The sequence below is a fragment of the Lepidothrix coronata genome, unplaced genomic scaffold (genome assembly GCF_001604755.1).
Source record: "Lepidothrix coronata isolate B3197 unplaced genomic scaffold, Lepidothrix_coronata-1.0 Scaffold6, whole genome shotgun sequence".
NCBI classification, from domain to species: Eukaryota; Metazoa; Chordata; class Aves; order Passeriformes; family Pipridae; genus Lepidothrix; species Lepidothrix coronata.
In genome coordinates, this window is record NW_016690186.1 from 9,250,273 (window position 1) to 9,274,428 (window position 24,156).

General features: G+C 39.0%; 1 protein-coding gene across 11 annotated transcripts in view; it reads right to left on the minus strand.

Annotated features, from left to right (window-relative positions):
* The window catches only part of GREB1L (growth regulation by estrogen in breast cancer 1 like), a 135,981-nt gene that overhangs the window by 49,495 nt on the left and 62,330 nt on the right, over window positions 1-24,156 (minus strand). For 8 of the 11 annotated variants that reach the window (XM_017831395.1, XM_017831377.1, XM_017831420.1 and 5 more), the window contains 3 exons: window positions 12,044-12,215; window positions 11,579-11,776; window positions 3,882-4,058 (listed from right to left, as the gene is read on the minus strand). In XM_017831395.1, coding sequence (XP_017686884.1) covers window positions 3,882-4,058; window positions 11,579-11,776; window positions 12,044-12,212 — 544 coding nt within the window. In that variant the 5' untranslated portion in view covers window positions 12,213-12,215. The remainder of the gene's footprint in view (window positions 1-3,881; window positions 4,059-11,578; window positions 11,777-12,043; window positions 12,216-24,156) is intronic. The other 3 variants (XM_017831413.1, XM_017831428.1, XM_017831455.1) reach the window with 1 other exon arrangement.

A 24,156-nucleotide genomic window follows, 5' to 3' on the forward strand; every position in this document is an offset into this window, starting at 1 on the left:
GGCCAAAGAGAGCCAGATTTTAGTCTTAGTTTTTCTGAAACTCCTCCATCTTTCTGGGGCATACTAACTTATGACAGAATCCTACCACAAATTTTCCACTCCACACAGTGCAGAGAAGAATAATTACTTGGCAGGGGGAGAGCTATGATGCCAGGCTAGGAAATTTTCACGAGGATAAAAAAATAGACATTTTTTTCTACATTAAAAAACAATGGGTTTCAAACTGCATGCATGTGTCTCAAAACAGTGGCTAATCCATAGCAGCAACTTCATGTGACTGAAATCAACCTCTAATAAATTTTCTCTGAGACTCCTTACACAAAGCATTTTCCAAGTAAGTTGGACCTTACATTTTATAAAAGTCTTAAAAGCAATCATTTGATGTCAAGATTTTCATGGCTAAAGTTAGGAGTGCTTCAGAATAGTTTTAAAAACATACAACCTCCCATGAAAGTAACAAATTTAGCAACAAAGGCAGAAGACGGCTTTTCTACTGTATTTCCAAGACGGTTTCACAGAATGGGATGCAATTTTGAGCTACGGTCTGGAGGATAAAGTCCAGACTAAGCATTCTAAGCATCGTTGTTTTCCAGTGCCATTCACAGCTATGTTAATGGGAATGTTGCATATAGAGGGCACCAGTCTAAAATTTCATAGAACAAAGCACAGAGCATATTCTGAAATGGGTCTGCCTTAAAACCTTTGTTGTTTGAATCAGCCCTCTATTATCTAATGTTTAACAATTAAACTCCTCTGGCTTACTTGCCATTCTACTCATCTCTGAATTTCTTTCAACCCTTAATGAAGAAATATTCTCTCTGAAACATCAATAATGATTTATAATAGTACTAGCAGATTAGATTCCCTCATGAAAATGCTTTAGTTTTGTTTGCTTGGGGTTCTTTTCCATTTACGAATCAGTTCAAGATCTGTAACAGAATCAGTTTTTTATCCTCGCTACTATCATTATTTCCATAGGGCCAAGCACCTTGGAGAACACTGGTTCCTACACTCACCTGTTAGCCACATTCATTGTTTTATGAAAAAGATATTCAGTGTTTTTGACAAAACCCATTTTCCATAAACTCTCATTAATTAGGCAATTGTTTTTTGCCTTACTAGGCTTCATTATCATCTTGGATGAGGGTGCCAAGAAGCAGATTTCTTCATCCAGTTTCTCCTCAGACTGAATCATTCTTTCCCTTCTCCCTTGCAACCCACAGGAGCTACTACTGCATCTCCATACTTGTTAGAAATAGTTATCAGGGTCTCACAGAGCTACTGAGTCAGTTCTTTGCTCACAGGTACCAGCTACAAAAGCCTAGAGGCATTTAAATACATAACATCAGCAATACCAGAGGTGAAAGTCACTAGGCTCATTATCAAATTATACCAGAGATGGTAGGCGGATAAAAAGCTGGGGCATGGGGAAGGTAGCAACAAAGAAAGTAGTACCGCATTTAACCAGACTAAACACCATCTACCAGACTATCAGGTAGTTCTTATTGATCAACTCCCGACACTTCCCCTACTCATGAGAGAAGCTCCTCTGAATACTGGAAGTATACACCAGAGTACCCCATGATCCCTTATGGAGTACCCTTATGGAGCAGATCATCCTAAGTGCAATCACACAGCACCTCTAGAATGGAAAAGGGATCAGACCCAGTCACCACAGATTTAGGAAAGGCAGGTCCTGTCTGACCAACCTGATCTCCTTTTATGATCAGGTGACCCACCTGGTGGATGAGGGGAAGGCTGTGGATGTGGTCTATCTGGACTTCAGCAAAGCCTTTGACACCATCTCCCACAGCATACTCCTGAAAAAGCTGGCAGCCCACGGCTTGGACAGGGGCACTCTGTGCTGGGTTAGGAACTGGCTGGAGGGTTGGGCCCAGAGAGTGGTGGTGAACGGTGCTGCATCAGTTGGCAGCCGGTCACTAGTGGTGTCCCCCAGGGATCAGTGTTGGGCCCAGTCCTGTTTAATATCTTTATTGATGATCTGGATGAGGGGATTGAGTCCACCATCAGCAAATTTGCAGATGACACCAAGTTGGGGGGGAGTGTCAATCAGCTGGAAGGCAGGAGGGCTTTGCAGAGGGACCTGGACAGGCTGGAGAGTTGGGCTGATTCCAACGGGATGAGGTTCAGCAAGGCCAAGTGCTGGGTCCTGCACTTTGGTCACAACAAACCCCCTGCAGCGCTACAGGCTGGGGACAGAGTGGCTGGAGAGCAGCCAGGCAGAAAAGGACCTGGGAGTTTGGATTGACAGGAAGCTGAACATGAGCCAGCAGTGTGCCCAGGTGGCCAAGAAGGTCAATGGCATCCTGACCTGGAGCAGGAACAGCGTGGCCAACAGGTCCAGGGAAGTGATTCTCCCCCTGTACTCAGTGCTGGTGAGGTCACACCTGGAGTGCTGTGTCCAATTCTGGGCCCCTCGGTTCAGGAAGGATATTGAAGTGCTGGAGCAGGTCCAGAGAAGAGCAATACGACTGGTGAAAGGACTTGAGCACAGGACCTATGAGGAGAGGCTGAGGGAGCTGGGGTTGTTCAGCCTGGAGAAGAGGAGGCTCAGAAGAGACCTCATCACTCTCTACAACTCCCTGAAAGGAGGTTGTAGCCAGGTGGGGGTTGGTCTCTTCTCCCAGGCAGCTATCAGTAAGGCAAGAGGGCATGGTCTTAAGCTGTGCCAGGGGAGGTTTGGGTCAGATATTAGGAAGAAATTCTTTACAGAGAGGGTAATCAGACATTGGAATCGGCTGCCCGGAGATATGGTGGATTCTCCATCCCTGGAGATTTTTAAGATAAGACTGGATGTGGCACTTAGTGCCACGGTCTAGTAACCACGGTGGTAGTGGATCAAGGGTTGGACTTCATGATCTCAGAGGTCCCTTCCAAACCAGCTGATTCTATGATTCAACATCCCCAGCTGTACCCAGTGAGGGGACATCACACTACAGCTTCTATCTAACTCAGGCCCATGGGATTTCTGCCATAAGTCCAAAGGTTACAGTGTGTAGTAGCACAGTAAATGGATTTAAGGGAGAAATAATATTAAAGTAACAAAACCAAGGTGTTTTCTATAGTTACGCAAAGAATTGCTGCCCTGGACCAGAATTTGAGCAGTGTAGTTAAATCAGAGTATTTATCTTTTGCTGTAATTTCTTTCCTGTTAAAAGGTCCTTCTGAATATATTCTAGGTAGCACAATGACTGGAGGGGGAAACGAGAGAGTAAATTCAAAACAGGTTAAAGGAGCCAAAATACATTAAATCACTTTTACTAGCCTGTTCAGATGTGTACCAGCTGTGACCCAGCAAGAAATCTAGGTGCACATATGCCTGTCTTCAATCACCAAGAAGCATTCTTGTATTAAAATTTTAAAGCTCATAAACCGATCACGACATAATTGGTGGGGTTTTTTTCCTTATGTATTGGATGTTGAGAAGCAAATTACTCTCAAAGGTCTTACTAAGAACAATGTTCCCAGCGGAGCCAAGGGCAGAATTTGTCCCTTAATCCACAAAAAATTTGATAGTTCATCTTCAATACTTGCATGAGCATATTTCTTCTAAAAGGAAAAAGCTGTAAGCTTCAGTAGAGATAGAGTATATGGATAGTTCACATTTAGAATGCCACGGCTGCAATTGACTTCTGCCCACACAGAAATCATCGAGATATCAATTGTGGTTAATTGTGGAATTAGGGACTTGTTTTAAAATGGGCTTTTAAGGTGGGTTCGTCTACAGATTTAATTTAATGATATCGCTCCTCTCCTCAACTATTTCTAACAGAAGGTTATTAGCTGAAATTACTTTGGATAATTTTGAACTGACTTTTTTCTCTGAATTATTACGGCACAAAGAAAAAAAAATCTCTTACCTAAAAGTGCATTTTTTCCATGATCATCTGGCAAAAACCGCTTGTCAACAGCGCAGACTAGAATGTGCTCAGGAAGGTTGGGAGATTTGGCTCCTACTAACAGGAAACCTGCTGGGATATCGATTTGCTCCATGCATAGAGATACTAACCGTAAATCCTTGCCTGCTTGACAAAAACCTATAAAACAAAGCAAAACAAATGATAACTTTTCAAAAGATTTCATTTTCTTCTTTTTATCAGTTGAAAAAGCAAATGGGATTTCACAAATGGATGCTGTAACTGGGAATTTTAATATACCCTTTTCAAGGGAAATAGAGGAAATTCAGGTAACATCTCATCAGACCTACTAGCTCAGGGTTTCAGAGACAATAGATAAAATTATTTTAAAGAGATCCTGAACATATACAAGCACAGAAGATATTTAAGTGTCCAAACACTAGTTTACAGCCTTTTCAAGAGAAACAATGCTGTCTTTCTTGCTTGTAACAGGCTGGTATCAATAAATAAACACCAGTAAGTAATACAAAGGAATGATAAAAATTTATGAAATTCCAGCAAATAAAAGATGAATTCACTGGTTTTAGAGATGTACACCATGTTTTTTTCTAAGTCTTCAACTAAGTCTCCTGAAGTCTCTGTGGACTGCATGACTTCCAAGTCTCCAGTTAGGTTTTTCCCCCCCCAAATACACATATGAACATGAAATAGGGACGTGAGGTTGGTCCTTGTGCTTCTAGTCAATGTAGAGCTAAAGCCAGCAGCAGACACGGGCAAGACTGGGGACCTGAGCAAGCATCTACTGTTCCACATCCTGCAATGAACAGGTAGCAGGCTGGGTCGCACAAAAAACATAGCAAGGCAGCCCAGAGCACTGTCCAGCACCCCAGTGGGGCCCCTGTGAGCTCAGGACTCAGAGTGAGCTGGGCAGGTTGAATGGGACAACTTGGTGCAATTGCGGGACTTCTGGGCGTCCAGCTGGTCCAATCTTTTGCTCAAACCAAAATGAACTGCAAAGTTAGATTTTTTTGACTAAGTAATTTACAATAACATTCAAAGACTCTTCCATTAGTTTCAACACTGGACTTACAAGGATCAAAATCACATTCCACTTTTTTGCAAAACTCTATCTTATCAAGTTTATTGAGTAATTTCTACTCTCAAGAAAGGAAAGGACAGGTGTGAGTGAAAGCAACAGTCATGTGACTTCCTCCACAGGAATGGGTATGATCATACTAGGCTTTCTAATTTCCCTTAGGCAAAAGTCAATGAAAGTACTACCAAGTTTTATGAACAATTAGACTCTTTTGTTGTGTTCTCCTCCAATTCACACTTCTCCAGCTGTAAGATCAGTGCTACAGTCTGGCCTCACACATTTCTCAGCAGCAGCTGGCAGATTCCCCCCCTGTTTCAGGATATCCAAAGGCATCACACATTTACCCACTGACCACCTCTCTTCTGTTACAACAATAGAAATATCGTAATGTAGACAACACATGTATATATCTGCATGAATCAGTATTTCAAAATTAAGGAAATCATAATCACAATAATCAATATTACTGTTAAAAGCAAACACATTGAAGTAAATTTGAGATTACTGTAAAATCTATTAAGACTTTGATCATCAATATATATATTACTTACACTTAACTGAAAATATTATTCATGTAGTCCTCACTCAACACAGAAATTTTAAGGGAAAAAAACCCCAAAACCAAATCACTGGAGAAAGACACTGCCTAAGCATCTGGTAACACAATGTGATCACAACTTAACCAAGAGCCTCCTCACCCATTATTAATATGTAGGTCTACACTGCTCATGTGCTAAAACTTAGTTTAAAACTTCTTCAAAAATTATGAAAGTTAATGTTCTTTGGTTTTATCTCAAAACTGTACCAGGCACAGAGCATGTGCAAAGTAGAAAGTACAGAAGCAGCTAGCATGAATCTCTTGGCAAGCAGCAGCTTGCTGAAAACAGGGTCCAATACAGGTTCAGTCTTGTGCCTCCACCCAGAGTCTGTTGAACCAGTTCTTGGCTGAATAGTTTCGTCAATTCTTCAATCAGCTCAGTTCCAGCAGCAGCTCATTTGAGGTGAAAGTTGTCTTGGATTCTCCCCTCGCACATTCCTTTTTCCAGTCAATGAATTAAAATGAAGCACTTGAAGTTTTCATGTATGAATCAAAGGATTATAACAATAACTTATCACTAAGAAATGTTTTAGGGGGAAAGTATTAAACCAGCATATTTAAAGTAAAATTGATTCTTTTCTGATTAGATGCCATTTGATTTTTTCTGTGTAAATTCTTTTTAAGGTATATTCTTTAAAAGCACACTGACCTTGATCAAATAGAAGGCTAGGTACGAGGCTAAATATTATGTAGACTTTTCAATGTAATTTAGAAGAAACTGTTAGAGATAAACCTAGGAAAAAAAACTCCCTCACATTCAAAATAAATTATTTATTTTTCAAATGTTTATGCCATTTTGGTATTATGTCCAGAATTTTCAAAACTGAGCTTAAATTTTTAGGCATTCAGTGAAATCTAAGCAGTTGACGTGCTTAGAAAATACCCCTCTACATCTAGATTTAAAATAGAAACCCACTGCTGACAATGTGGGCAAACAGGAAATCTGTAGATAAGTATTATGAAACAGTAAGTGCAATAACATTTCAAGACAGATTGAAAACTGCGCTTTTACACAATGAGTTTCTAGCTCTGCCTCTACCTAAAAACATTCAGGAAATGCCCAGGAGCACAAACAGTGACCAGTAAGAGGCTTTTGAATGAATTGTTAGCAATAGAATGAATTGTTAGCAATAGCAATACTAGGACACCAAAGAAAGCAAGATTTTGGTCATCAGTGTTATTACGTGTCAATAGAGACTTGCTTTCAGAAGGAGCACACAACATTGAGAAGGCTCAATATCATATATCATGTAAGAAGCTTAGAGCCTCTTGGGGTGTCCCAAGAGGACACCCTTTTGTGCCCTCTTTTGATGTTCCAGTGAAGTTAAGCAGTGCTCCACAACATCTGAGATGGAAGCAAAGACTCAGTTATTATCCAGCCTAGAAGCAAAACAACTTCAGCTACACTTGAACAGCTGCACATCACCATTCTGCATTGAGTCCTCAGGAGAGAAGCTACAGAAAAACCCTAAGAAAGGCACCACAACATCTTAACAAGTTTACAAGCTTTACTCAGTAACATCTTAGCAGTAGCCATTGAAACAAACTGATGTATCTTAGTCTGCTATCATAGAAACAGCAGCTTATCTGAGAGGCTGTAGATCTGAACATATTACATATTTCCCATCATTTAGGATATGGAGGACTGTGCTGTAGAAATGCTGCATCCTACCTAATCTGCAAACAATACCTGAGATTTGCCCTCTGCATCATCTTTTAGTTTACCCAAAGTGTTCTCAGACTCCTTCCATGCTCCCCTTCCTCCTTGCACAATCTCCTTTGGCATCCTCCTCTGCTTTGCTGTTGGCGACATCTCTGGATCAGAGAGGTATGCATGTGTAGATTGGCTGGCCAGCACATGCCTCTGTAATGTTCAGACTGTGTGAGAGTTATAATTATTTTCTGCCAGAGGGGCCTTATATCTGGGGACACTGATGTCATACAATCAGCTCCTGAACTTCACAAATCTTGCTGAAATTCATTACTTTTAGGATCTCTACCTCTCTGCCAGCACCAGCAAAAAGCAGCTACCAGCTCAGAGCTCACAGGTGACTGCCAAAAGCTTGTTTTCTGAGGGAACATGACAAGAAACAGAACTGACACTGAACTCTTTCCTCTGGCTCCCCTTCTACAGAGGGAAAGGGATCCCGATAGGTGAGCGCTGAGAGACGTAGCACAGACAGACCCTCAGAGCCTTCATGAGCTCTTCTCTTGTTTAGTCAACAGCTGCCACAAGAGAAGCAGGGAGGTCTACAGAGCTTGGCCAGGTACAGCTGGGGCTTACTTCCATCAGTAGATATGGACAGGATGCAAATCTGCTTCTGTGCAGTAAAAGTCTTGAATTTTCCTTCAAAGACATGCAGATGGTACACTTCAAGAACCTTCGTTTTCATTCTTGCCCTTGGCTTTTAGGGCTGAAAAGAATTTTTTTAGGTTTCTGCTGCTTTTTGAAACTGATTGACAAAATTCCACCCAAAACACATTGATTTGGAAGCAAGTAACTGACTGTGGGGAGAGAAAGGGGGATTAACCCCTCTCTCTGTCTTTTTCTAACTAGCAAGCAACACTGAGGCCTCAACATTATTTACTTTCCTGTTTTGCAAGATTTTGCATTGATAGTTAATTATCTGTTAGAAATAACCATTTCCACATTAGGAAAGACAAGACAGAGTGCCTCAGCACTAGCAGAACTTGTATTGTCCATTTTTAACACTTAGAACATCCAAAATCCATTTATATTTCATAAATATTCATTTATAATTGTGCTAAATTTCTAAGTCAACAGCACTAACACCTCCAACTCCTAAGAAGAAAGAATGGCACTTTAGTGTTGCATTTACTTGTGTATTGTTTATGGATATCCAAGCACAAAGAGGAGAAAACTCATGAGCCACTAAACCAAACCAACTTCTCTTTATGAGATTTTTTTTATTGACATGTAATAGTAAAAAGCAAAAGCCCAAAGCTGAGCTGCTCCATTAAAAAAATCATCTTCTCACAGGATATCAGCTTTGTTTCAAATGAATAACAGGTACTTATATTCTAATTAAAGATTTGCAAATACCAAGAGCAGTCACCAAAAAACCACAATCATAATGGCTTTTACAGACATTATCTGCATTTCTTTGAAGGAAAATTCACTAACTAGTTTTTGCTTCTGAGAAGCACATTTGCATTCTCTAACATCACTTCATATAAAGTAATCCAGTGCCATCTTTCTGAAAATGAAAACGTATCCCCACATCTCTCAACACCCAGAAGTGTTGAAATCTTCTTAAAAATTAAATTTGTATATATCCTCCCTTTCCCCACCATTACAAGAAGAGGTTTCCATGTGGGGTACCAGCCCGTTGTTGCACTGTAATAAAGGGGCATTTGCATAAGGAATTAGCTTCCAAGAATTGCATACGAATTACAGGTCACTGTCACTCGCCATTGTAACCTCACAGTAACTGATCAGGTGTTAAGTACCTGCTTACCTAATTGCTTCTGAAACTACCTTGGCCTTTCTTTAGGCATCAGATAAATTGAGGATTTACTAACAAAAGGAAGGTGATACTATTTTGCTTCCCACAGTTTGCATAAAATGTTATTCCACAAATTAGAAACTTCTTTTAAAGCTTCTTTTAAAGCTACAGCAAGCAAGTGGTTCAGAACAGCTTCTTGTATTATTTTGTTGCCTATTTGAGGTACCTGTACGAAAAGGAAGAATTATTTTTCTTGAAATTCTATTTTCATGGAAGGTGTAAGTTAGTTACAGAAGTTTGTGTCGAGCAGGAAAAAAAAAGTCCCTGAAAATAAGTGAATTCCTTGTATGACTAGTAGTAAGGCAAGTGGTAAATGCAGATGCTCTTTCCAATGGGCTAAAGAGAATTAAGGGATCTAATATAGTCACCAGCTGAAAAGGATCCTCAAATCAACTGTCACTTTTGAGGCACTTATTTTTTTAACCCACAAATAAAGACATTAAGTTCTACTTTCTGCACCCATGTGACTGACAAAGCCATCTGAATAACAGAACAGGTCACACAGAAAATAATACGACGGTTATGGCACACGTCCTGAACTCAGGAAAATCAAACAGCAGAAATACCTTAAAGGAAAAAAAGATTTCACCCCATCTGCGCTAAAAGGTGGGAGATGAGTTTTACAGCCACCAGAGCTATGAACTGCAGGTTTTAGTACCAATATTTTGCTCTTGGATAAGCAATTAAATACAAGCTTATTTTAAAGTATCCAAGCACAGTGAATTCAATAATTATATCAATAGTCTTTAATATTTTCATAATATTATTTATCTTTCCAATTAAATAACTGAGATAAGGGACATAAACAATGGCAGTGATCCTGTCTTACATCTCTGGAAGGGCATATTCATGCAATGAAAGATGAGCTATCAGATTAATATCTTGCTGAGATACAGTCTGCAGTGTCAATGTTTGGGAACCTGTGTGTTTCAAGCACTTATGTAAAACTGTTCTAACAGATCACTAGCAGTATTTGGAAAAAAACATATACAAAACCACTGCTTTCTTAAATCAAGTCCTTGACAACACTGAAGAGCAAGGCAGATTTTGTAAATTCAGAATGGTAACCTTAACAATGAGTAAAGAACAATCCTGAAATTCTGGAGATGTAACACAGGAAACTTTCTTCTAGAGTGCTTTGATCATAAAAGACTGATAGATAAAAATCAAACCACAGAAGTCCCGCTGGAAGGTCAGATTTTCCATGACATGCTAGAAAGTTTAATATTACATATATATATAGTTGAGCATATATTAATGTAACTGAGCATAATGTTGTGACGTGCAATATGCAGCCACAGGAGAGAAGTCTGCACTGCCATGAGAGCTGAGGACCTCCTTGTAGTGCCCCGTCAGAAAGAGCAGCTGAACAAAACAATCCTGAGCAGAGGTGGCAAAGGTACTACTCCTGCTCTGCACAGGAGATTTTGTTGATTTGACTGATACTTGTCCTCAAATGAGAACACCTTTCTAGGAATACATCATTTCATACTTTCTCCTTCTCTCTCCCCTCCAAAAATGTCAAAGAATTACCATTGATGAGTTCTTACTTCTATCACTGTGTATAACCATACGGTTCAGCAAGGTACAAAACCATTTTACAAATTACAACTTTCGATGTACACTGCACAAGGAATTCCATGATTTAGGGGTATATTGAATAAAATGTCAAGAAGGGCTTTTGGACCTGGTGGGAACAGATGCTCGTTTTCAAGTGTCTGACGGGAGCAGGGGGATGTTTTTATGAGAAACACATCTAATAAATACAACTAGATCTTCTTTCTATGAGGAAGTTAAATCTTCAGTATAGAACAACTATAGGATAAGGTAAACTGATTACATCAATTTTACTTTGTCCAAGTAGGTATATGCATAATGATCTGACCCTTTCTTTAACAATTTAAAACCAAAAAAAAATATAGTACTGTCAACAATTTTGCTCATCTTGAGCAACAATCAGGTCAGCTCAAGGTAAGCAAGCAATGGCCAACAAGCATATGGGGAAGACAAAACAGACAAGTTTCCACTGCCAACCCCTCTTATCACCTTGGCAGCACAAAGTACAGTAAGCTTTTTCTCCATTTTCTTTTTCCAAACTCTTCCTTCTGCCCATGGAAGTAACTAAGTCCAGCTTTGCCAGTGTTTCTGAGAATAATTTAGGCATAGATTGAGAACCAGCCATACTGATGCCAATTTAGGTAACCTCTCTGAGGACAGTAAACCAACAATAACCACAGAAAATAAAGGGCTTTCAGAAACTAATGAAGGGCCACAGCCAGTCCTAGACACTGCTTTCAAATAACAAATCACACTTTATGTCCTGAACCAAGTCCTTCTAATCCATATCCCATCAGATTTAAGGCTTTGACTATAAACTGTATTTTCAGACCTTCTAGCTTAAGAGTTTCTAACCGTAGAGAGTGCACATTATAATTACAATTAGTTGTGAAGATCGTACAATAAAAAAAAGGATACCAACCATCAGTAGTGCAAGACCCTTCCGGGGCAGGTTTTTGCGAATATGGGATTGGTGGACTACTTGAATCTGACATGTCTTCATCCTCTTCTTCATCTTCCATTTCATTAACAGTTTGGTTGGTAGAAAAGTCCAGGTTTCCATTTTGTGAATAGCGATGTACTAACTCTTTATCCAACTCCTCCACCTTTGGCTTCACATCTGAAGAAGAAAAATAAAAAAATAATAAAAACTAGGAAAAAAAAATAAAAAATTAAACTTTTCAACAGTACTTGCATTTATCTCCTTTTAAAATAACCAGTATGCTGTTTTTTCTCCTTAATGATGCCCCAGATTCAGATTTTGTGTCACAAATTTAACTTTTGTGCAGTTTTGGCTTTTTTTCTTTTTTTTTTTTTAAGAAAAAACCCAAACCAAAACGCATCCCACCCTTTTCACACAGAGAAAAACAACTGAAATGTGCCATACTTTCATGGTTACCTTCCGGCAAGAAAGGAGGCTGGTCAGGATCCAGGTATAGCTGTGAGAAGATTGGTCGGGGGACAACGCTGCTACATCTCAGAGAAGCTTCTATGGAGTTATGAAGAGCTTCTTCAAAACGGGCAGATTTTAGTTGCCCTGCATATGAATTCCCCATGATCTAAAAACACAGAGGAAACAGCTGATAAGGGGATGGGAAAGTGTATACACAATTCACAAATGAAGAATGAGGTCTTACTGTCTTCCATCGTGTCAGTGATATAAAGTTTGCAAGAAAATATGCTATGAAAACAACACCTCTAACTAGTATTACGTATCCATATTTCTCTCTCAATCTCTCCTTCTGTTCCAACAAGCTTTTAGCACATTTCCGACACACTGCTCAGTGTCTTTTCATACATGGCCTCTCAACACCCTCAGGAATCCGCCTGGTATAAAAATTAATGGAGGGTAGATAAAATCATTATTATCAGGGTTTTTTTAGGGTATTCAGAGTAGGATACAGAGGGGCACAATAACACACACAAAAAAGAAAATTTAAAAAATCAAGTTGGACTTCATCACTTGTTGTCAAACAGTGCGTTTACATGATTTTACTTGTCAGTATGCCATCATCTGTAGAGAAGCAATACACAGAGACATCCAATGACTTGAATTTTTGATCTTGTTAATATTAACTGAAATTATGTGGAAGGTCAGTCTCTGTCCTTTCAGAGTCTTCACCTCTTGTCTTCAGTATAACACTATGATTTATATGTAGTCTGATCCATCAAAGGACCTAATCATACTCTTACAACAAAGGATGTAAGTAAAAAAAGAGAAATAAATAACTTCCAAACCGTATGCAACAAATACAGTGAAATGTCTTTATTTTAAATTATGCTTTACACTAGTCTAGTGATAGTAATCTCTTAAATATCTGCTTTAATGATTAATATTTCTGTTTATATCAATGATGAATTTATGAACTTCATTAAATATTCAAACACAAACAGATCATTTCTTCTCCTTGGATGACATTACACAGCCCACTGACTGCTGTATTTTTGCACCCAGCACTAGGATGCAGACGCATAAATGTAAACATTTAGTAACAGGATGGCCATGGAAGGTTTTAGAATGAGCTAAGAGAGACTCCCTGAAACCTGAAATTTTCCAGTTTACTAGATCATTATACCATATGACATTTGTTCCAAAGAACAGCAATCTAACACTTTTCAATATTCTGAATACAAAACTGTACTACCTGAGAAATTTATTTCAACAAAGTTTTCCCCGGCTAAATCAATAGATAGAAAAGTACAAAGCCTTATAACATTATCTTTGTACTTCCCTTCACTAGATGTCACCTAGCCCTGACCAGGAAGAGACCTTGGCCAAGAAGATAAGCTGGCATTTTGAATACCTACAGCTCCACTTCTGCTTTATCACTCAGTTGCTCAAGGTCCTCAGGGCCACCTGGAAAAGGGCAATAATTATGACACCCACTTCCAGTAGCATTTCAGATCTGCTGGTATAGACAAATATTTAAGAGCTGAATATTGCTATTCTACTGGATACACAGACACAAAACAAATCTAATTCCTCACCTCTAACCTGGAAGAGAGGCTCAGTTCCCTGTTCAGTCAGAGACTTCATGCAACTTCAGGAAAATAATTCCCTATCTCTCGCTTAAACTGGTTTTTAATAAATTTTACGGCAACTGCAATTCCCTAACCCAACCAGAGACAATACAAGATAAACACAATTTCTTAACATGACGTATTCTGCCATTTCAGCAATAAAGTACTTAAGAAAAGTAGATTCCCTTTTTTCTTCTATAAATTTTCACTAAATTTGGAAATGGTAGGGACTGTGTACAAACACATAACTACAAAGTGAGGTAGGGAAAAGTTATGCTGAAGCAGCATTAAGGCTGCAGTACACTAAAGCCTGTCAGATGCCTTTGAACAAAGAATTGATAAAAATCAGCTAAGTGACTGAAATCCTGATTTTACTGAAATCAGTGATACTTCCGTAAATGTCAGTGAAATCACGACAAACTATTATATCAATAAATTTCATGCCATAAAATCTCGTTTCTGTGCCATTTATGTCAGTTGTGATGCGCTTAAGTTTTCAGGAAGGTACTCAAATGAAAAGACTTTAGTTAAAATACCATAATAAAAATTAATCAATCTTTAAGAATCAGAATTTCCACAGCATATCATCTGCCTGCAGTCTGGTCATTCTCCATGTTTTCTACAAGCTACATGTTGTATACAATCCATGACAACAATTTTCATTTTGACAGGAAACTATTAATAAAACATAGGATGCACACAGCACAAAGGCTGGTGAGCCAAGACTATTTAATTTGCCTCCCTGGAATCTGTACAAGGAGATTTGCCTGTGGATGGGAATTGTCGCAGATTTGCCTGAGAAAGCTGGTTAATATCACTGCAGGATGTTTCTAGCTTGCCATGAGAAAACAAGATTGTAGGTGGAAACGTGAAGTAAAGAAAAGCTCAAGAACCACAACTTGTGTGAGCTCTTGTCCCTGCAACATGGAAGCGGAGCAGGAGGAAGGCGTGTCGGGGATATGCTTATGCAAGATGGGGCAGGCAGACGTACCAGAGGGCAGAGTGGTCCCAGATCCTGCTGTGTGGCAGAGGAAGCTGGGAGCCCTGGAGAACAGCATGGGCCAGCTGATTTCCTAACACCGCCTGAGGCCATTAGGGCAGCTGGCCTCATTTGGAGTTCAAGGGAGCTGGGGAGCGGGGGAGAGTAGGGGGCTCTCCTTCTGCAGGGGAGAGGAGGTGACAGGACCCTCCAACGGTGAACTACTCCCTGGTTCAGGTTGAGCTACTGCCTGGTTCAGGTAGTGCCACGTTGACCCAGCCTCCCCAAAAGCCAGGAGCACCAATTCAAGGTAGTAACATTTTAGTGTTTCTGCTTTTGATTCTATCCCTAAATGCCTGGTGCAACCAGGAAGTGCTTCAGTCTCCTCAGTTTCCTCCTCCCTGTGCAAACAGGAGTCAGCTCCCAGTGAGCACACCTCAGCAGCAGCAGGGGAGATAGCAGAGCAGAATATGTTTAAAACATGTTCAAATGTGCTTGAGGAGGCAGCAAAGAGTCTGAAGGAAAAATAAATTGGGGAAATTTGAAGGGAGAGGAAAAATCCATTTCTGTTATTAAGACACGTATCTGCCATATCTACATTTAAATGTGACCAAACCCAATTATTTAACATAACTAAATTAATGCTCATTGTTAAAAGTTATCCAAATAATTCATCTATCCAACATTCCTATATGAGGTCGTTTAGTAAAAATGAAACAAATAAACCAACCCCTGCTGCTTTCTACAGTGAAATTAAGGAAAGTTTTTCTTAAAATTCTTCACATCTAGTGCATCAGTGTGCTTGGGAGGATGTGAGGCATTCCATGGTTGAATGCAGTCGAGACAATCTGATGCAGTGTCTGAGAGAAAACGGAGCTGGACTTGACTCAGCAGCTCCTCCCCGATCTCACACGCCTGTTTTTATGCTATCAGCACTGACACATCAGTGCTCACCCTCACGTCCACTGTCCTATACCCAGCAATATTGCACCAAACTGTGCTGGAGCCTATCTTCATGCACTGAGAGATTTCTAATGGGCAGGAGGTTTGATATGAGGGTAAATAATTTTTCCATATCTACATGTGCACTAATTGCAGCTAGCTCGGAACAGAGTTGGTTGGATTCCCAGCAATGAGCAATCTGCACATCTGTAATACCATATTCCAAACCTCTCTTTTTTTCACCTGCACAACTGGAAAGATACCAGTGTAATTCTTAAGTTGCCTACTTCTCTTGGCAACCTTTTGAGGTCTGTTTTGGATTGAACTCCACAGAATCTTAGTATACGCAAAGTATGTATGTATTTAGCTGCTATACCTTCTCCTTCCCCACCACCATAACAAGGAAGGAAGTTCAAGTTGGTAACGGCCACTCTCAGGCTTCCCCTCTACCTCACCAAATTTGCCACTCTATACAGACAATTTTTATTTAATTTCCTTAAAACTTACTATGGAGATTAGAAGACACTATTAAAACAGAGTAATTTCAGAATTAAATCTACAGTAGAACATAAAATAACAATAGGAGAATTTCCTAAAATTTGGATCACCTGCACCTCCAGGCTCTATCACAACTCAGGGTACTTCTCAGCAATGATTCAGATACTAAGGCATCCCGATTACCACCCAACACATCTCCACTACTGCTATGCTTCTTCAAAGATAATTTCCCAATCCCACTTCAAGTCTTCTTTGCAGTGGCCCATCACTGAACTAGAGGAGATTTGCTAGAGTGAGAGCTGCCTTACAACAGAGCTGGAAGGCAGCCCTCACATCTCAGTCTGTCTCCTTACAAAGATACTTGAACAAGGCAATCATTTACTGACCACAAGTAAAAAAGTATCCATGCTATAGCTTTTAATAAAAAAACTAATATGGGCATTCACTCTGGAAAACAAAACTATGATTACTGTGAGCTTCCATCAAAGCAGACAGAAATGGAAGTAACAAAAGCAAAATTTCAAAGAGGATTGATTTTAATACTGCACTTAACTGTGCAGTGAAGGACCCAGGGAAATTCTGATCATTTGTTCGAACCCAGAAGCTGAACTTACAAGAAAACCTTGGCAATTCAAGCAAATAATCTTGTTCCCTGTGGTCATCCAGGTTTCAAGAGATGTACGCAGAAATATGACACAGGATACTCAAGAAGAACCAGAGCCTAGGTCCAGCAGACTGGTACAGTAAACACTACCCACTTCTAATTAAGAAAATAGGTGACTATGGTCATTTACATACATAAAAAAAAAAAAAAAAGTAACCCCTGAAAAGTGGATCGTTACTCAGTAACTCTTCGGAGCCAGAACTGCACACTGAGTTGAAGGCTCTGCTAGTAAAAATATAATCAGATCATTCAGTACACCAGATACCACATATTTGGCCTCCAGGTGGGTCATGACCCCAGAGACTTTAAAGGAGAGGAACTGAACTGGAGGATGAGGGAGGGGGTGAGTGTTGTTGTTATGGCTTAAAGCAATTTCACAATTACCTGATAGTGAATGATGAATCTGATGCAAACACCCTCCATTAAGTCAGCTCTATCAAGTCCTTACTTTGTGTTTAACCTAATAATGTAATTGTGTCCTCCAAAACACATAATCTGGCTTCTGATCTGGCCTAACCCCACAGGAAAGTTTCTCTTCAAAGGAAAAGAAAGCAAGTTCCCTCACAAAGGCACTGCTGGGCCCAGCATAGCTCCTGTATCTGAAAGGGTTATCTCAGGCAAAGAGAGACCAGGCATCTCTTTGCACTGTAGAATTGTTTGGAAACTGGTTGCTTCAGGTACAACTAGCATTTTTTATTTTTTACATCATTCTCATTCAGTTTCTGGTAGTATTATTTTTCCCATTAGAGCATCACTAGGATGTATCATGAACACGCACGTAGCAGAAAGGATGTCAATTAATAACGACAAAAACAAATGTATACGCTAATTGCAAGTGTAGACTTCAAAGTCAGAAGTCCATGTACAGCATTAACTGTAACATTCAGTGGAGAAGACCTATGTGTGAGTCAATACAAGACTGCAAGATGGAGTAGTCTCCTTAACAGGTCCATTATCTCACAGCCTTTGTGAGATCCCTTCCTTCCCCCCAGTCCTTTCAAGATCCTGAGATTCTGACCCTGCTTTTGTCTTGGTTAGGGATATTTACACTCAACTTTAAAAGAGCTTACAATCTTATGTTGCAAGTGACAAATAACTCGTTCACAACATCTTTCAAGAAAAATGAATTAGTAGTTTGCATTGACTCTATTTACAGTGCAGTTTCCTTTCATTTTTATTTTTCATTTTATTTTGAAGAAAATATTGTTAGCATACAATACGATTTAGAACCTCCTCTTTCAGTCAGATGTTGCCACTGGTATGTCAGAGGAATGGGAAAGATCAAGAACACCTATTTTTTCCTGACAAGGTTCTTCCTCTTACTGTTCAATAGTATCTGTACTTGGAGTATTACATCAGATTATCTGGAATTTGGACAATTTTCTTGGACAGAGAGAGACAAATGCATACAAAACAGAGCTACATGCAGGATGGTGGAACAGGGCAGCTGTTTACCCACAATATGAAACAGAAAGCAAATCAAAAGTGGTGTTAACATGGAGGCTGCTATGCTTGTATTGCTCCATCCCTTCCACACCAAGACTATTCCCACAGTCCTCAGGCACAGCTCACAAAACAATAAAGATAATAGAGGTAAAATTAACACCTGAATACAGGATGGTGTTACTAAGTTGAATTTATATTGATGTAGCTATCAATTTTGAATCACCCCAAAATACTACAAAAATTAAGTCTGGATTACATTTTTAAAAAATCAGTGATCTAGGAGTTTTTAGTTTCGCAAAATAAACTAGCAGTGATCACAAAATCATGGAATCATAGAATCAAAAAATGTATTGAGAGGTGCAACGGTACAAAAGTTAAGCTCAAGTTTTACAAAATGGCAGCTCAATATTTTTAAGTTACAAGGTCAGAGCTTGTGTTTATTGCCTAACATAGTGCATATTCCTTCATCTTTCAAATGTTCTGTTAATACCCTCCCAGAATCTTTAGCTGTGATCTTTTTCGAAGCCTGAGGTTTTAAAACACTATTTTAGAGTTAAGTCTGTATAGTTAGAGTCAAACTACATAAATCTAAAACCTAAAAGTCAGCTCTTCTTATCCCCAAAATGGAGCTCGAAGTCATTTGACAAGATTGGTGCACATGAGACTTTGTGAGAAGAACTGTAAAGACCTTGCTTTATTTTTTTCCAGGTTATGGCTCTCACTCAGAAAAAAAGATTCCAAGTATGTTCAACTCTTATGGAACAGTGTAGTCTGTGCACTGGGGATGCTCAACACATTCCTCTAGCGAGGACTGAGATGATTTAAGATTAAGAGTGTGCCAAACTTCATTTGATGCCCTTTCCTCAGAAAACAGATGCAACAAGCAGATGAAAGAAAACACGTGATCTCACTACTTCACGTATGTAAACTCACCTACATTGACTACACAATACATAAAAATTATGGAGAACTAGTTTCTGTGAATAAATGATGCTATGCTAGAAGCATTTAAAGTAATATATGCCTGCCTGGATATGGTGAACTACATGAAAAAAATACTATAAAGAGACTGGAACATTAATGGAGCAAAACTGTAGCTGATACCATTTGGTGTGGTACTTGAAAAAAGGAATGTTTTCTGATGACTATTTTAAATGCATAGCTCGTTTTCATGGGCAAAGGCTGACTTATGCAAATGAGCATTTGTGTGTAAAAAGGCACTATATGTTCTGTCACCAGTAACATGCACCCATACATTAATACTGTCTCTTTTACACTCTCACTCACATCTATTTACACAACCCTCCCCTCCATCCCAAGCTTTTGTGAATATAACATTTACCTAATTATTCCTCGTCTGCCTTCCTACTATAGAAAAAGGAACTTAATTAGAAACCATAAATAAACCATATTTTGTATTTATAGCATTAAAAAATATATATCCTTTTTAGTTTTCTCCCATTGCATCCCCTACTGTTATCATCGAAATGTCAAAGATACAGGGTTGTAGACAATGACAAGAAGTAACTGTCTGACCATAAAGGTAGTGAAAGAGTAGAAGCCTTAATAAAAATTGAATTGCCAGTAACACAAAAAGAAATGTTCATTAGTATATAACTAAGAATGAGAAGATTATATAGTGAAGTACAAACCTTACATATATAGATCTATATCCTTCATATATAAAAGCTTTCAGGAGTTAATTATGTGGATCTAGCCTATTCTGACTGCACAAGAAAATCACTAAGGAGCACTGTTGAAAATCTCAGCCTGCTTCCTTAAAACATGCATGCTCATACATAGCTTTCTCCACTTATGTTCTCTGCCCTAAATCAATATGACTATTCACCACATTATTAATGTCAGTGCAATACAACCAAATCAGTAATGGTCCTTAATCCTAGCTGTAGGGTCAAGGCATATTTTTACTGTGTAATTTTGATTTTGCACTTAGTTATTCCTCTAACAACTTAGCATGTTAGCACACATGTTTGAACCACCTCTGCGCCCAGCAAGATCAGCGAGCAGATCCTCCCGGAACCAGGCAGATGGAAAATAAGGAGGTGACCGGTGACAACCAACATGGCTTCAGTTAGGGCAAATTGTACCTGAAATTTGGTGACCTTCTACATTGGTAGAATGGGGTTACCATGGTGGAAAGGGATGTCATCCAAGGGGACCTCAACAGACTTGAGAGGTGATTCTATGCAAACCTCATGACATTCAACAAGGCCAAGTGTAAGTTCCTGCACATGGACTGGGGCAAACCCAGACATAAACACAGGCTGGGTGAAGAATGGATTGAAAGTGCCCACAAGGAGAAGCATCTGGAAATTTTGGTGGACAAGAAGCTCAGCATGACCCAGTCACGTGCGCTCACAGCCCAGAAAGCCAACTGTATCCTGGGCTGCATCAAAAGAAGCACAGTCTGCAGGTCGAAGGAGGTGATTCTGCCCTTCTCCTTTACCCTTGTGAGACTCCACCTGGAGAACTGTGTCCAGTTTTGGAGCCCCCAACACAGGAAAGATATGGACCTTGTGGATCAAGTCCAGAGGAGGGCTATGAAGATCAGAGGCCTGAAGCACTTCTACTGTGAGAAAAGACTGAGAGAGTTGAAGCTGTTCGTTCTGGAGAAGGCTCAAGGAAGACCTCCAGCACCCTAAAGGGGCCTAGAAGAAAGCTCGAGAGGGACTTTTACAAGGGTATGAAGTGATAAAACAAGGAGTGGCTTTAAACTGAAAGAGGATAGAGTTAGGTTAGACATTAGGAAGAAATTCTTCACTATGAAGGTAGTGAGGCACTGAAAAAGGCTGCTCAGAGAAGCTGTGGATGCCCCATTCCTGAAAATGTTCAAGGCCAGGCTGGATGGGGCTCTGAGCAACCTGCTCTAGTGTAAGGTGTCCCTGCCCAAGGCAGGAGGGCTGGAACTACGTGATCTTTAAGGTCTATTCCAATGCAATCCATTCTGTGATTCCATGAATTCATTCAGCTATCACTTTTAATAACACAAAAGATAAAATTAATGTAGTATATAAGCAGTTAACATTATAACATAAGCCCAAAGTTGTTGCCCAAATAATGTATTCAAAATTGGTAACTGTTCCCAAATCCAACATATTTTTACTGAAACTTTACTATTTTTATACACTTCTCATACATATGTGTACAGTCATTCGCTGACAACACATACTCTGTTAATACACAGATCTTACTGCAAGCTATTAGCTAACAATTATATTATCGATTAAAAAAAATTATTCAGAAGTATTAGAGACAAAATCTATTTATGTAGTTTACAATAATCTATAAACTATATCGTCTCAGATGCATCAGTTGATTTAAAGCTTTGTTTTCAATGGAGATTTAAAGTTTCTTTCAATGGAACATTGTTTAATATTACACCATTTTAAAAAAAATAATTTCTATGACTGGGAAGCTCGGTGAATAGTCTTATTATATCTTTCTAAATATGAAACACAAGCCCATACTTGTCAACCATTTTAATGCTGGTAATTATCCCTAATTGCTGTTATGAATTATTTTTTGGATTTTTTTGTTTGTTTGTTTCCTGAGGGGTTGCTTTTATCTTGAGAAAGTGACAGGGGAAGTCACCAGTGTTTCAAAAGAGCCATATAATGCCATAAAAAGGAGCATTAATAATGGCATCTCAATTGGCACTGCTCATGAAAAAGAAAGGGATGATGACCTATTAAGCGTATGTGGTCTGGGTACGTAGAAGATGAGCACTTCACCTACAGTCCCAAGCACACTTTGAATGCTTTCTCAATGAATTTTCTGACCAAATCTTCAACACGACCGGACTAACAAAGACCACCATATGAAGCTAATAATATTAAAGTAATTTCCAACCACTGAGTCTGCTCAACTTCTTTGTGTTCATTTTTTCCCCTGCAAATACTCTCTAACTGCTTCTCCTGTAGTTCCTTCACCACTCAGTACTGTAAGTACATATTCACCTGCCTGGTGTTGTTTTCAATAGGACTGTGGATTAGGACTGTGCATTATGGTTTAGCAAACCATGTATCTAAATTACTGTAAATTCCTGGGCCACTAGGTTGCCAAAACTTAAGTTTTAAACATCATAGCTTATGCTATTTATTTATTGTAGGCACAAGCTACCATTTATATAGGAATTTATGCTTGACATTTTTAAAGTTTTTTAACCAAGATGATGCTATTTGATACGAAAGCAGCAAAAAATTCACTACTAAGATGTAGAAAATAGAAGCTAAAATGTAATCCATTCTGACACATCTCAACATCAGACTTTAAAGTAGAGCATCAACAAGAAAATTCTTAATAAAGATCATCCTAGGTACCTATGTCTGCAATAAAGGTGTTTTCCCCGTGTTCTTCTCTTTTGAAGTTTTCTCATGTGAAAGTGCTACTAAATGAGAGGCAAAGAAAATTTTACTGCAAGCAATATAAATGAATTGCTATTAATTTTGCAGAGATGTTACTTGTTCTGAAAACTCTCAACTCTAAAAGCATGTACTAACTGACGCTAATAAAAATAAATCTTTTTGAATAATAGGCATAATGGTAATACAGATTATATTAGCTCTTAAAACTTTCCAAACAAAGATGACCCAATTCTTCAGGAATATCCACTTAGTATTTTCTTTTTCCACAGAATTCATCTTATTTGGTGCATGTTCTGGTTTTTGACAGCTATAATAGGGTAAAAGTGAAACACTGGAGTAAAACTTTGTTAACTTCAACCTTTTATTTTGCTACAAGTAATTTTTTCCTCACCCCGAAGCTGGCAGAGTTGGAGATGTACCATGGCAGTTCTTCAAATACACAACCTGAAAGTAATTTCAGGGCTACCAATTAAAAAAAAAAGGAAAAAAAATGGTCTCTGCAGCCAGAGCACATCCATAAAAGATAACACCCTGCATCCAAATGTCTCTCACATGTCATTTCCCTCATCTGTAAAGTGCATAGTCCTGCCAAAAGCACCATCAACTTTTGTTCCTCTCCCTCTGCAGGAAGATTATTAAACAAATCCCTAACACAGATTTCTAGATTGAAAAATAAAATTAAATCAAGGTGAAATAAAGTCAGTCTTAAGTAATCAAACTAGCCTTCACTAATGCACTTGGACAGAAGGTTAGGTAAGTTGTTTGTTCCTCACATTCTCTGAAAAATTACTGTTTTCCTCCCTAGAGCCCTGTCTGAAAACAAGGAAAGCCTGAAAGATAAATCTTCTTTAGTTTACAAGGCTTGAAAACCATCATCCCTAAAAAGGAACCAGCAAAGGTGGAAACGAGACCCTCTTCTTTTGCAGAGGGTTGTGTCAAAATGTCTGTCAAGTCTACTCAGAGCACATTCCTGCGCAGCTCTTCCAAAAACACCATTTTCAAATAAGTCAAAATGATCATGTTTCTGCTCTTTTGAACTCTAAATATGTTTTAGAAAGGAACAAACAAGTATTTTCTTATCTGAAGTTTCCATGTAGTCTCTAGATAGAGAGGCATAGGTAACACTGTTCTTCTGCAGTCACTTTTAGCCCGTGATGCAGTGACAAGAAAAAAACCCAACACAGCAAAGCCAGCTGCTTTCATGGCCATTTCTATGCAAAAAGCAAAGCAGTGTACAAACCCTGCACTGGTCAAAACCATAACTATCAGCTTAAACCTACAAGTAATGTCAATTTAATACAATTCGGACATTTTTTGCAACTTCTCTGCTGCTGAGAAACAGTATCTAAATTGCTCATAGAATTTCTGTTTGAAAAACCAACGAACTTCTCATACATAATTTTAGTGGAAATGAACTTCCAAGTGTGGAGTGCTTTATAGAGTTCTTTCTTTTCCACAACATGTGTTTGTCATGTGTCAAAGCTGACTCTACTTTCTCCCCTCCCCAGAATACCACAAATTCCTCTATAAAATAAACAAAGCTCTGCCCAGAATCTCTGAAATTA